This window comes from Gobio gobio (assembly GCF_949357685.1).
Source record: "Gobio gobio genome assembly, chromosome: 11".
In the NCBI taxonomy this organism is placed as follows: domain Eukaryota; kingdom Metazoa; phylum Chordata; class Actinopteri; order Cypriniformes; family Gobionidae; genus Gobio; species Gobio gobio.
Window position 1 is genome coordinate 29974504 of NC_137104.1, and position 14819 is coordinate 29989322.

General features: G+C 39.4%; 1 protein-coding gene across 2 annotated transcripts in view; it reads right to left on the minus strand.

The window, feature by feature from the left end:
• The window catches only part of top2b (DNA topoisomerase II beta), a 205976-nt gene that overhangs the window by 70983 nt on the left and 120174 nt on the right, over positions 1-14819 (minus strand). For both annotated transcript variants that reach the window (XM_079829353.1, XM_079829352.1), the window contains exons 24-25: positions 2738-2933; positions 2411-2502 (exon numbers count right to left, since the gene is read on the minus strand). In XM_079829353.1, coding sequence (XP_079685479.1) covers positions 2411-2502; positions 2738-2933 — 288 coding nt within the window. The remainder of the gene's footprint in view (positions 1-2410; positions 2503-2737; positions 2934-14819) is intronic.

The window sequence follows — 14819 nt, forward strand, 5'->3', positions numbered from 1 at the left end:
TAAATCACTCGTGCGAATCGCATCATTCGCGTCCGGTGTGAACGCACCTTAACTCCTATTTCTCCCATATAGATAGGCTACATAACCTCAATAATATTTGTCCAAAGTTACTGACAGACCTAGACTTCAAAACAATTATAATGTAAAATCCAATTACAAACCCATTTAAAGGAAAAACAACATAACTTCGACAAAAGGGCAGAAAAACTAGGTGTCCACAATATTAGCACACTATGTATAAACTTTATAGATTAAACATAAGAACCTCTGTGGTGAACAAATTAACAAAGTAGTACCAAAAACTCAAATTCAAATGAACAAACAGCCCAACGTTAAAATCACTATCCAATAGCCCAAGTTGTCTCTAAAATAACGAAAGACTGAAAATAAACAAGTCTGCTCACCGTCCAAGTGCAGGTGATTTAAAGTAAAAAACTAAATAATTTTTTTTTTTTTTTTAAATAAATACCTGACATGAAACTAAATAGCCAACTGTCTATAAATAATGAAATTGGAAGTTCAGATAGTAGTCTTCATTGGTGAACAAGTTCGATGAACAACAAAAAAAGGCAAATTTAGTTAACTGATTGCCAATAGCCCAGATTAGCCCTAGAGTGAAGGGGGGGAGACCAAAATAACCAAGGCTGCTTATAGAAAAGTACCGTTCACCAAACGTACTATACGTCCAAGCTCTGGATGAAGTTGTTGGCTTCCGAAACAGAAGCCAGCCATTTCTTCTCGTTGTTTGGCAGAGTGATTTGCAGTCTAGCAGGGTATAGAAGCGCAGGCTTGAGACCGCGTTTGTACAGTGACGACATCACATCTTTATATTCGGCGAGAAGCTTCAAAACCTCAGGGCAGTAATCCTCAAAGAAACGAATCTTGTGTCCTCCATACAACAGCTCACCCTTTTTGCGAGACTCACGGATGACCAGGTCCTTCACTTGAAAACGATGAAATCGCAGGATGACAGGTCGCGGTCTCTGCCCAGGCGCTGGTTTAGGTGCGAGGCTACGATGAGCTCTGTCCAGCTCGGGCGGCGAGGTTAACACCTGAGAGCCAATCGACATCGACATCAACAAAGGACATCGACCAGAAGCTGAGAAAAAAATGTAGTCGGACGCAGCCCCTCGATAGACTCGGGTAAGCCCAGAAATCGAATATTTCGGCTCTCAAGGTCTGAGACTTTAGCCTTGAGCCACTCGTTGTCCTTCTGGAGCCTTGAACACGTAGCTTCGAGTTGTTCAACCTGCTGGCTAATTTCAGTAGTGCCGGACTCGAGGTTTCTGATGCGAAGCTCATGGTCTGCCACTGTTGTTTGAATGGTATCTAGCTTGGTTGCCAAGTTTTCAAAAGATGCTTTGAAGTCCGTGGCAATCGAGGCTCTGAGATCATCATGTAAAGCACTGATCTCGGCTAGCGTAATGCTAGAACCCGATGTAGGTGTGCCTTCTCTGTCTTTATCAACTTGTTTCCCCCTTCCTTTTGACATTTCGAAAACAATTGAAGTCCCAAAACAGTTACCAAACAAATGCGGTCAGATATCGAGGAAAATGCGGAGGTTTTATAAGGAAACTGAAAAGTTTTGGGAGCGCACCACAAACACGTCTATTCCTGAGGCGCCATAACCGGAAAACCCCTCCTTTATTTGTGGTGTTGTGGTTCATTGTGATTCGGGATCAGACTCAGACATGTTTATGGGCCAGTGCTCGCAAAGCCCAACGTCCCGGGGCTATGTGTTTTCCAGACGGGCAACCAAAACGTAAGCCCGGTCTCCCGACGGGCGATGTTCACTCTCTTGACTTGATATTTGAAGGGCACGCGCGTGCGTGTGTGTGTACGGTTCGCAGTTATATTCATCGATCGGGCGGGCCAAGTAACGTTAATAAAAAAATAACATTCCAATCAATTGCGGGTGGATGAGAGATGAATCATTGCGTTTGTTTGATAAAGACATTTTGCAAGCCCTGTGGGTGATTCATTCCGGTTGCTGTTTCCCCACTGACCACATGAAGCAAATCTTACCCAATCCTAGCTGTGGGCCTTTACTTCTAAGTCTTCAGTGCGGCACGGCCATAAAAACGGAGCGTTTCTTGAGAGAGCCTCAAAACCAGGGCAGAAGATAGCCTATTACTTATTCATTATAATGTTTTTGAATGTAAAAACCACGCGAACGTCATTAACCATTTTTTTATTTTGCGGGCCCAGGGATTTAAAAACTCCTGTAGTCTAAAGCTTAAAGGTCCGGGTCAGGACAATTTCCATGTCAATTGTGTTTGCATTGAGTTCTGATTTGAACAAAATAAATATTTTAAATGTTTTACATTTAAAATAATATTACACATACATTACAGATTACAGATGCATATATTCACATAGCTGTATCTATCATCTATGTTTCCTCACATACCTTCTCTTGGGCTTTGTTCCAGGCTGCCACGGGGTCGGATTCATATCCTTTTTGAACCAGCATTCGGATCAAATCTCTTTTTGACTTGTTCTCTGGTAAAATAATGAGCACATGACATACATTTTTATGTTTAATGTAAAATTTTAATTTAAAGGGTGCTTCCTTCATTTGTCCTCTGCAGTAAAGCTGTAATTACCAGTTACACTGAAGTGGAAATTCAAACTTACCAACCAGAAAGACATATATAAAAAAATACATATATTTCAAAAGAGGATGCAGGCCAAAAAGGACCATAAAATCTGACAGACATATGGATAAATATCTCACCGATTGATAGTTTTCCCTCAATCTTCTCCAGAACAAATCGTGCCTGGTTGGAGAGTTTGGCTGACTCAGCGCCCAGACTGCCCACCAGCCAGTCCTTCCTTAGTTTATAATAGTGCAAGCGCAGCTCAAAGAACTCCTTCAAGATCTCCTGCACAGACTCATAGCGCTTCATACAGCCCATGTGATCAAATAGCACCTACAGACCAGAGAGAAAGAAGCATGAGGCAAATACAAATCATACAGTACACCAGTTTCACAATACCACAAACCACGGTAAAATTCTAGGCGGTTAGTATTACAGTTTCACATTTTAATGATCATAAAAACAGTGTTAATTACCATGGTTTAAAAAACTCACAAAAAATACTGTCAAAATACAGTTAATTGCAATATAATGAGAGCAGTACACATTACAATAATAGTACGATGTTGAAAATTCTGTGCTTTAGTTGCCCATATTTTAGTGAATTGTTATGGGCTAGCAAGCGCATCTACAACAGGAGTTACACATTCTGGCTAGAAGAGGTGCAGACCAGGCCCCACTGTTTGGCAGGCATGTGATTCGCAGATTAATTGCTAAATAATAAAATATTTGCACGTTTTTTCTTGACAATTTACACATTCAAGCGATTTTAAACCATTGAAGCACAATAAGAGTTGAAAGTCGATTGCGCACTGTTATTGGAGCGTACATCAAAGCATGCACACACACAGAGAAGCACGTTTATGATGGCATGCGAACATCTAATTGATTCCTGTGTATCATATTGGATCCGTTCATTAGGTTTTAAAGAAACAACAGCCTATATATATATAACTCAGCAAAAAAAGAAACGTCCTCTGACTTTCAACTGTTTTTACTTTCAGTAAACTTAATGTGTGTAAATATTTGTATGAACACTAAAAGAGTCAACACCATAAGACATAAACTAAAATTGTTTCACAGACATGTGACTAACAGAAATAGAATAATGTGTCCCTGAATGAAGGGAGGCTCAAAATCAAAAGTACCAGTCAGTATCTGGTGTGGCCACCAGCTGCTTGAAGTACTGCAGTGCATCTCCTCCTCATGGACTGGACCAGATTTGTCAGTTCTTGGTGTGAGATGTTACCCCACTCTTCCACCAAGGCACTTGCAAGTTCCTGGACATTTCTGGGGGGAATGGCCCTAGCCCTCACCCTGCGATCCAACAGGTCCCAGACGTGCTCAATGGGATTGAGATCCGGGCTCTTCGCTGGCCATGGCAGAACACTGACATTGCTGTCATGCAGAAAATCACGCACAGAACGAGCAGTATGGCTGGTGGCATTGTCCTGCTGGAGGATCATGTCCGGATGAGCATGCATAAAGGGTACCACATGAGGGAGGAGGATGTCTTCCCTGTACCTCAAGGCATTGAGATTGCCTGCAATGACAACAAGCTCAGTCCGATGGTGATGTGATATACCGCCCCACCCCATGACGGAACCCCCACCACCAAATCGATCCCGCTCCAGGGTACAGGCCTCGGTGTAACGCTCATTCCTTCGGCGATAAACATGATAAACACGGCTCCGATACTCCATTATTTGCCGGATCGGGTATCGGTCAAACAGAACCGATCCAAAACCGATACTGTGCGTATACTGTTCTGTTATTGTTAAGCCCCAGTGCTCCACAAAAGGCACAGCAACATTATAAAGCATAATCAACTCTTCTTCGTGCACTATATAGTGTTCTGACGCCATTTCATAGTTTAATGTGAGGTACAGATGAATATTTAAGTCATTAAATTCAAGTTCATGTAAATGCTTCCCTCCGCTGCGTCTCTCAGTCATTCTCCATTCAGCTTTCAAACTGCGTGTCGTGTTCGGTTACGACAGTCAACACGATGAAACTCTCTCCAAGATGATTCAATGTTCCTGTTGTTATGCTTGATCTGTAGATAAAGGTCAGTGGTTTCACATAAAATGACTTGGGGCTGGATTTCCGGAAACCTTCTTAACACTACGTCGTTCTTAAGTTATACCTTAAGGTGTATCTTATTGTTAATACGTGTTTCCCAAAACGATCTTAGTTAAGAATACCTTCTGTAAGACATTCGTTCGTAAGGTTGGTCTGGAGCACTCTTAGCTATACCTTATCACTATTGACAGTTCATTCCGATAGTGGCCACCACTGTTTCTTTACATCTCAGTCTTTACGAATATAATTCTGCTAATTGAAGTGTTTTCATGCAAATTATACTATTGTCATTACACTGATGGCTGTTCGCTTTTTAATTAGCCTATATTATCCAAAGGTATATCAGCTGGCAAACCATTATGGTGTCTATTTAAAGGTCCCGTTTTTCGTGTTTTTTTGAAGCTTTGATTGTGTTTACAGTGTGCAATATAACATGTGTTCATGTTTCATGTGTAAAAAAAAACTGTATTTTTCACACAATTTACTTATCCGTATACCACTGTTTTCACTGTCCTCAAAACGGCTTGAAAGATTTCCCTGTTCTATGAAGTCCCTCCTTCAGAAATACGTAACGAGTTCTGATTGTGCCAGCGGTTCCCGTGTTGTGATTCGACAGCAGCATAGCGCACATTGCCCGGAAAGGTCACGCCTCTTACCATAACGGGGAGATGAACGCGCTCAAACTACAGCCCCTGAAGGCCAAACAAAGGTTATTTGACTCCGGGATGAAAATAACAGCGTCTGAACGACATGGCGACAAACGCAACCGAACTGAACCGAACGCAACACTTCCTCTTCTCCACGAGGGAGCAACAAGACCACGCCCCCTTTTTCGCATATTCTTGTGGGCGGAGGTTAGTCGACAAACTGTTCTACTGACGTCATTAAAGCAGGATGTACAGGGATGTAGTCCAAACTGGCCGTTCGCTGTAGGCTTTGAAAGGGAACTTCTGTTAAATAAAATATCTCGCTTGGCATTGAACTTTGAGCTTTATAATTTTACAGGTATTATATATGCTCTAACAGCAACATTACACACTAACTAAAGTTTGAAAAATGGGATCAACGGGACCTTTAAAGGGAATGATTGTAGAGGGGAGTTTGGTCAAACTATGGCAGCGATAAGGCAAATAGTTGTAAATCAAAGACGGCGCGGTCCGCAGAGCCATTTCTATGTGCATTATTTCATCCCTGAAAACTTTAGTCCCCTGGCTACCATATCAAAAGCTGCAATTAAAAATTAATTTCGCCTGCCATGGCAGCGAATTCAGCAGATTTTAGATTTTAAATCTGACGGAGCTCAGCCCCGGTATTCAGCTGTTGGCGCTCTTCTCTTTCTTTCTTTTTTCTCCGCTGTAGCTGTTGATTATCTTTCGCGTGTTGCACCTTTATTGAGTAGGTCATCCAATAACAGAAATTTGTGATTTACCAATAATGTGACGTGGGCAATCAACTCTGCTTGTGGAGTAAATGAAGACTATGGCAAAATATATTATGATAATATAAATGGCATACTGCCAGTGTAGTGGGTTGATACGTTTGGGCATGAGAGGTTGCGGGTTCGCACAATCATTTCAAAATTATTTACAATATCCACGGTTGGATTTAGTTTGCAATTTGGATTATATTTATATGATCTCACGAGTCCTGATAAATGCAATTTCAACTATTTCTGAAGTGCTTCTATTATAAAGAACACCGCTTTCTCACATAATGCAGTTAAACAGCCCCTGCATAGAGTGAATAATCGATTTTTGAGCCATTGATAAACTAATTCAGCACCGCCGCCACGGACAGCGCCTGCTAACATCGCACTTAAGAAGGTATACCTTAAGCAACCTCCTAAGGTTTAGTACGGGGAACACGCTTAGAAATGGTATAATTTTGTTAAGTTATACCTTTAGAGTCTTCTTGGCGCGATAAGACAAGACAACGTTATCGGGAAATGCAGCCTTGATCTTGCTGGACTTTATTGCTGCTAAATCGTGTAACTTTCTACCGGGTGCCTGTTAGATCACAAAACAGGACAACAGATTGTATTGTTTTTCACACGCACGGTAAATGAAATTTTAAACTGTTTAACCCTCTCGAGTCGGCCGTTGCGCCGGCGTGATTGGCTTGCTTTTTTTCTTATCAGTGCCAAAGAGACTCAAATAACTCGTTTTTATCATTCAGGCAAGTGTTATATATCATTATAATCTGTTAAGTTTCTATTTTTTTTGTGTACAGTCACAATAAAAACAAATTGTTGTGCTTTTTGCAAAATAAGGGAAACAAACGAAATGATTTGCGATTTTCAGCCTCTCTCTCAATGATGTCTAATCTGATTCTCTTCAGAAAATGACCTCTAGCTTAGTGAGAACTTGACACACAAACATGAGAGACAAATGTCTAAAGAAACGTTGAAATGTCAGGTTTTAAATCATATAAATCAAAACGAAAACAAATATTCTGTGTTTATGTAATCTGTGTGAAAAGTGGGAGATATCAGTCGACTCATTACGGCCTCATTACCCGCTAATGCGGCCACGCCCACGGGCCGCGCGCTCATTCAGATTCAAATACAGGCGATCCATGCGTCGACGCCCACACACACATCAGCTCATGCAAACACAACTAGTGAAGCTATGGTTCAGATACATCGCTTTGAGTAATAATCCTGGAATAATTCTCCTCACAAGCTGATTCAGAGCTCATTGTAAGGTAGGCTAAGTTTAAAAGGCTCAGTTAGCATCTGTGAATATTAAACGCAAAAAGACTTTAAATGATGTTTAAATATAAAATCTGATGCAACATGAAGCAAGACTGTTTAGACAAGATTTATTTGGCCTGTTTTCGTTTTGTATAAATTGTATCTTAATTTTAATAAATGTTTTTAATATAGTTGCTTCTTATTTTATAAGAAGTCAATATAACAGACAATAGCCTTAGTGCAGCATTGCACGCGTCTCATAAATGAACTTTGTGAGACGGATGGAAATGATATTTGAGTATTAATTGCCTTTTTTACAGTGAATTTCGTTTTGTATAAATTGTATCTTAATTTTAATCAATGTTTTTAAAACGAATTCTGTTTCATATTGATGTTTAAATATTATACCCTATGTTGTTGTTTTTTGTTTGTTTTTTAGAAAGTTAATTGCTTTCTTTAAACTGAATTTCGTTTTGTATAAATTGTATCTTAATTTTAATCAATGTTTTTAAAACTAATTTTGCGTCATATTGATGTTTAAATATTATACCCTATGTTGTTGTTTTTTTGTTTGTTTTTTAGATAGTTAATTGCTTTCTTTAAACTGAATTTCGTATATTGCATAAATTGTATCTTAATTTTAATCAATGTTTTTAATATATTTGATGTAATATAACAGACTGGTATAATACATATATTAGTATATTTGATACCAATATAGCAGACAATAGCCTCAGCGCTGGGTCATGCATTTCACGTGTTTCTGACTGAATATCGAAATGATATGAGTATTTTGTGTATTTGATCGTTTACAAATGATTCAGAAAATATTTGTTATATGACTGGGAAAAAGTGTCCCAATAAACCTAAATTCACCAGATACTATTTGAAATCATGATTGCATTGCATAATCCCAAATATTTTACTTATAACATTCATCATTACCAATTGTCACAATAATACTGTTTTTTTAGAGAATTCCAAAGTTTAGGTGCACAAGTGGAGAAGGCGCGGACCGGTCACCCATAGAGCGTAGACGGGTAGAAGGAACAACTAAAAGACCTGCATCAGAAGAGCGGAGATTACGTCTAGGCGTGTAAACAGTTAAAAGTTTGGATAAGTAATGAGCCGCCAAGCCATGAAGAGCCTTGTAAGTCAGCATGAGAATTTTAAAATCAATCCGAAACCTGACAGGAAGCCAGCATAAGGCCTGAGTAAAGAAAAAGTGTTTTACAAAATGTAAATGAATATATTGTTTTATGTGAATGAGTAGGCTCAATGATTCTCACATCAGTGTAAAGCAAAAACTCTAAACAAAAACACCCAATAATCAAAGGGCTTGTGAACACATATCTATTGTGTGTTTTGAAGCCTTAATTTTAAAACAATTTTTTTAGTTTTTAAAAAAAATTATGCATAAACATTATTCTCTCAAAAATACAAGCATGTACATACATGTTGCTCACATATTATGGTAGCCCAGTTTGTGCTGAATACAGTGTAATTACACTTTTGCCATTAATGTGTTTATAAGCAACTGAAAAATGCACAAATATCAGAGCATGTCAAAACTTCTAAAGGGCCCCAAAACAGCTAAGACTCCTAGGGGTTAAAGAAAAGGCTCACTAAAAAATTGCATAGATAGATAAACGTATCGATATATCTTCCCTTTGTATTTTGAATTTTTCAATGCGGACGGAGCGCTGCGCACTGTGACTCTGTGTTGCTTCAAGCGCATCATCCTGCGCACGGGATGCGCGTACGCGCTTTGTGCCACTCTGTATTGGAGCCTTTCGTGTTATAATACTTTTGCACTATGAAAGATTATGAATAGCCTTTCTTGTTCTGCCCTATCTATAATATGTTGCAGCCTCATTAAAAACCTGCCCTAGACTTTTAAAATAAATGTCTTATAATTTCTTAGTGGGCCCTATTATTATAAATGTATTTACTTGTTTTTCATGAATCTTATTTTACAATAATGTGTATCATTTTACCAGATTTAGTGCTACGCTTCACTTGTTTTTGTTCCCCACTAAATGTTTAGATTTTATGCAATTATTGTGCACTCACAATTTTTCTAGAGTAACTTTTGCTGCTGAATTATCCACCATCTAGTTTATAGTAGTATTTTTGTCATAGATTGTGATTATATATTTTTTTAATATGTTGTTTTTCTTTATAATGAAGTTGCTGCATTTAGTAGATTGTGTTTAACACACAAAAGAGTGATTATCAGTTCAACACACTGAGGTATAGAAATTCTACATTGAATTTTTACATAAAACTGTGCTGGTATTGGATTGTATCGGTATCGGCCAATACTCAGAATTTTTGGTATCGGATCAGTTCTGAAAAAATGGTATCGGTTAGGGGTGTGACGAGACACTTATCTCACGAGATGAGACACGAGATTGGGTTCACGAGAACGAGACAAGATTTTAACATAGTATTTTTAAGAAATCCTCAGTGATGAAATGCATGACTAGAAAAATAGTTTGCAGGTGCATTTGAAATGTTTTAACTCATCATCTTGTAATGAATGTCATTTCAGTTCAACTTGAGTATGAATTATCATATGCAGTAAAAGACAACAATACTCAAGCACTGTAAAGGTTTTCCCATAAACTCAACTGACTGGCTTCTCTCCTGTATGACTGACAAGCTTCTTTTGACCTCCTAACTGAACTCCTTCCCACAAACTGATCATAGATATTAAGTGCAAACAATAACCATAATACCATAATCAAAGTAGCCTACTCAATATTGAAAGAGCAAATAGAGACCAAATTTTTCTTCAAGCATGGTACAGAGCTAAGAGATGGTTACAACTATAGCTTTCATTTTAGGAGATATTTGCATGCCTCCGGCAGCCGCTTTCAAACAGCGGTAACATATTGAAATTGCGTTTGAATGCGCGCACCTGTTTATTTTTCACTTTCAATTTCGCGATCATGTGTACTGAATAGGGAGCGGTGGAGCTGACCGAACATTTTAATATATAAGTCTGACACTTCTACTGCGCAACGAATCCTCTGCCACGGTCCAGTTCACTAACATGTAACACACACTCGTAACACATGCTCAATGCGAGCGCTTCACAAACATGTAACACGCGCTCAATGTCTTCTCGTCGGGTGATCAGTGGCAGTGCTGCGCACTATGTACGACTCGGAACAGCTCGTGTTGGGTAAGCTGATGGAATTGAAGCGACTGTTAAATTGTTTGTTAATGTGTTGATGTGTTGACAAAGAACTCTCATTTCACTCTAAAACGCAACGAACGTGCGTCACTTTCACTTTCAAAACCAGTTTCTCTTCAGGGAAAACAAATCAAGGATAACATATGCTTAGAGCACCTCCTAGTGGACAGTATATAAAACATAAAGGAAAAAACATACATGAAATATTGGGTAACACTTTACAATAAGGTTGCATTAGTTTACATGAACTAATCATGAACAACACCTCTGTTCAGCATTAGCTCATCTTTGTTAACGTTAGTTAATAAAAATCCAGCTGTTCATGGTTTGTTCATGTTAGTTTACAGTGCATTAACTAATGTTAACAAGATTTTAATAATGCATTACTAAATGTTGAAATTAACATTATCAAAGATAAATAAATAAATTATTAGTTCATGTTAACTAATGTAGTTGACTAATGTTAACTAATGAACCTTATTGTAAAGTGTTACCAAATATTGCTTAATAACTTAAAAGTTTTACCTAAAAATATACACTAACTTAACAGAAAATATTCTGATAAGAATTTTCCAACATAATGATTGGAAATGTTAACGTGTTTAAAACTTTTTTCTTCTTCTTCAGGTAGCCCACTAATTTGCAGAAATTACCAAATTAAAAACAAAAAGGAAGGAAAGTTAAGTAACGTGGGAGCGTTTAAGTGAACTAGTTTAACAGGACGAATCAAGTGTTGGGTAGCCTGTGATGTGTAAAAGCTGTGAAGCGCTCTATGTATATGTAAATTAATAAAGCCTATAAGCCTACAGTGGAGAAAACTGTGAAAGTCGCTGTGTGTGTTAAAATGTTAAGAGGCGCATAGATTTAAGTTGGTGTTTCAGTTCTACACAGGCAAAAAAGACAAAAAAAAAGATTTTTACTTAATCTGTAGTTTTCATGAGAAAGCATGGAAGGTGCTACAAATGTACTTCAAAACCGCCCATATAATTGCATGTGAAAAATTAAAACGCGTATATTCTTTTGTGGCACTTGAAAAAATAATTTGGCCGCCTAACTTTTTCCCTTATAGGAGCCAATGGCTTCTTAGTTTATATTTTTGTCTGGAGCCCTGCTTCATATTTCAATAGCATTCTTTTGTGGTACACTAGTCCATATCACAATTTGATTAAGTGTACAGCCCTACTCATCATTTATTCATCCAAAATTATGCCAAATTCCTTGACCATCCACATTATATTTCATTTTTATGACTGGATCCTGCGATTCTATCCGCGTTTTTCACATTGTGAAAACCATAGGGCCTTATTCTATGTAATTACATGAACACATCAAATAATAGGTTGCAAATGCCATTTAAAGCTACAATATGTAACTTTTGGTTCTTTAGCAGATTAAAAAACTGCAGTAGTTTGACAGTAGTCTTGCTAGTCTGATAACGTTATATATTGAGCTCAAGCTACTGTTAGAAAGCTAGATGGCTATCTATCAGTTCAATAAAAATGTCTTACTTTTTGAGTAAGAAAAAAGCCAATGCTAGGTCACTTTTAAATATTGGCTCTTCAGAGATGGCAATAACTAAAGAACTAAGGCAATGTTGATTCAGGTTTTATTACATATTCTGTCACTTTCCCTTTTTGCTTGTAGATGCTGCTCTGTTCTGATTTTTTTTTTTCTTTTCATTGTGACAATTAACTTTCAGCTTCTTGCTACTTCCACACCACACGCGCAGGAGTTAAATTTCTCAGTTTATAGGTTTATAAAAGTGTATCTGAAAAAAGACATGGTTAGGAATCTGTATTCCTTTGCACTCTCTGATTAATAACAATGTGATTTTTTTAAGTTACATAGTGTAGCTTTAATGTTGAGTTTAATATGGCACAGATATTTGAAGGTAACAGGGGTATCACCCTGAATACTTAAATCTGATACCACCATAATGCAAGACTGCACATCAAGTATGTACAGCAGGACCATACACGACTAGGGGTGTAACGATTCATCTACTACATTGATATATCGATTTATTTTCCTATGATCTAACTACATCGATCTATGCTCGGCAAGTTGGCCTTCCGGACGACATATATCGATCTAACATTGTTTTAAAAGGTAATCAATCGATTGTATCGATAATAGGAAATAACGCATTGGATTTTAACATGACAGACTTTATATGGATGTTTTTTCTTAGCACTTTTAATGATAAAGGCGTTAAACGTTACTCGATTCAGTCTGCCTATCTGTGACATCATCGCAACACACCAGCAGCAGCGCTAAGAAAACAAAACATAGCATGGCGGATGGCAGAGGAGAAGCCAACGAGTGAGAAATTATCAAGCCACCAGGAGAAAGAGCTACCTGTACTTTTAACCCTGGCTAAATGTTACCTGTGCATTCCTGACACCAGTGTGCCAGCAGAGCGAGTTTTTAGTACTGCTGGCGACATAGTGAACTCACAGAGAAGTGTTCTGCGGTCAGATCATGTTGATATTTTTGAAAAAGAAATCTGTAGAGTCATTGAAGAGTAGTTGGTAACATTTTATCTTTTGTTAAATATTGTTTGTTTATTAAACTGAGAGTAGTAGCAGGTTCAGCCAGTTTATTCAACCTGAAGAAATGTTGGTTGCACTTTATTTTTGATATTAATATTGTATTTGTATTATTTTAATGTTGAAAAACAACAGCAAAAGTAGCACTTGGGGTTACTTGACTGTAACCCTGTTCCCTGATAAAGCGGAACGAGATGCTGCATAAGCTTATGCAAATGGGGATGTCTTTGACATAACCAGCTGTGAAAATAGTGTGAAAACACGTCAATGAAATTGACCCGGGAGGTATTTATAGCCTCGGCTGGTGACGTCATAGGCGCACCTGCTGCACGAGGCTATAAATAGATGAGCTTCAGCTGGAGCAAACCAGATCTTCTTTGTTTGAAGACCAGTCCTGAAGCATCATCAGCACGGCCTAGCAATGCAGCATCTCGTTCCGCTTTATCAGGGAACAGGGTTACAGTCAAGTAACCCCAAGTGTTCCCTTTCAAAAGCTACACTCAATGCTGCATAAGCTTATGCAAATGGGAACGAGAATACCCACGCCGCCGTGCTTGATGGTGCCTGGACCCCTTACGGTTGTGTAGGTGTGCACAAGAACGCAAGAAGCCTCAGGCATTAGCCTGTGATGTCGACTCAAGGACATGAGAGCCCAGAGTGGCATGAGCATCCAAGCTATAAAGTCTTAAGAATGTGTGCGGAGAGGACCAACCTGCCGCATCACAAACACTTTGTAAGGGAGCACCCCTTGCTAACGCAGTAGAAGAGGCGACTCCCCTGGTGGAGTGAGCCCTTAATCCTATAGGTGAAGCTTGACCGCGCACCTCATAGGCAAGAGCAGTAGCATCCCTGACCCAATGTGACATTGTTTGATGGTGGCAGAACCTCTGTTACGGCCCCCATGGCAAACAAACAGTTGCTCTGACTTACGCCACTGGCTAGTGCGGTGGACGTAGGCCTGAAGAGCATGGACTGGACACAGTCTATGAAGTTTCTCCTGAGCCGGCGTTGTGAACGGCAGAGGGCAGAAGGTTTCAAGAGTGACAGGATGTACAGTCGACAAAGGAACCTTAGGCAGGTAGTCAGGGTGGGGATGCAAAATCACTTTCACCAAACCTGGGGCAAAGTTTAAGCAGGATGGCGATATTGACAGAGCCTGCATGTCCCCAATTCTTTTCAGAGAAGTTATAGCCATAAGAAAAACCATCTTTAGAGTCAGAAGTTCGTCAGACGCTGATTCTAGAGGTTCAAAGGGGGTCTCAACCAGACCCTCGAGGGCTAAAACTAAGTCCCATGAAGGGATCTTGGCTCTTAATGGAGGCCACAACTGCCTGGCACAACAAAGTGAGCAGGCAGAAGATGCCTCCCAAGCGGCACCCCATCCACCAGGGCATGGCAAGCCAAAAGAGCGGCCACATAAACCCTGAGAGTGGAGGGGCAAGCTAATGTTTCAAAGGGGGTCTCAACCTGACCATCGAGGACTAAAGCTAAGTCCCATGAAGGGATCTTGGTTCTAACAGGTGGCCTCAACCGCCTACCCCACGAATGAAGCGAGCGAGTAGAGGATGTCTTCCGAGCGGCACCCCATCCACCAAGGCGTGGCAAGCCGAAAGAGCGGCCACATGAACCCTGAGAGTGGAGGGGCAGGTGCCTGATGACAACTTTTCTAGCAGAAAATCCAGAACTGAAGTTAC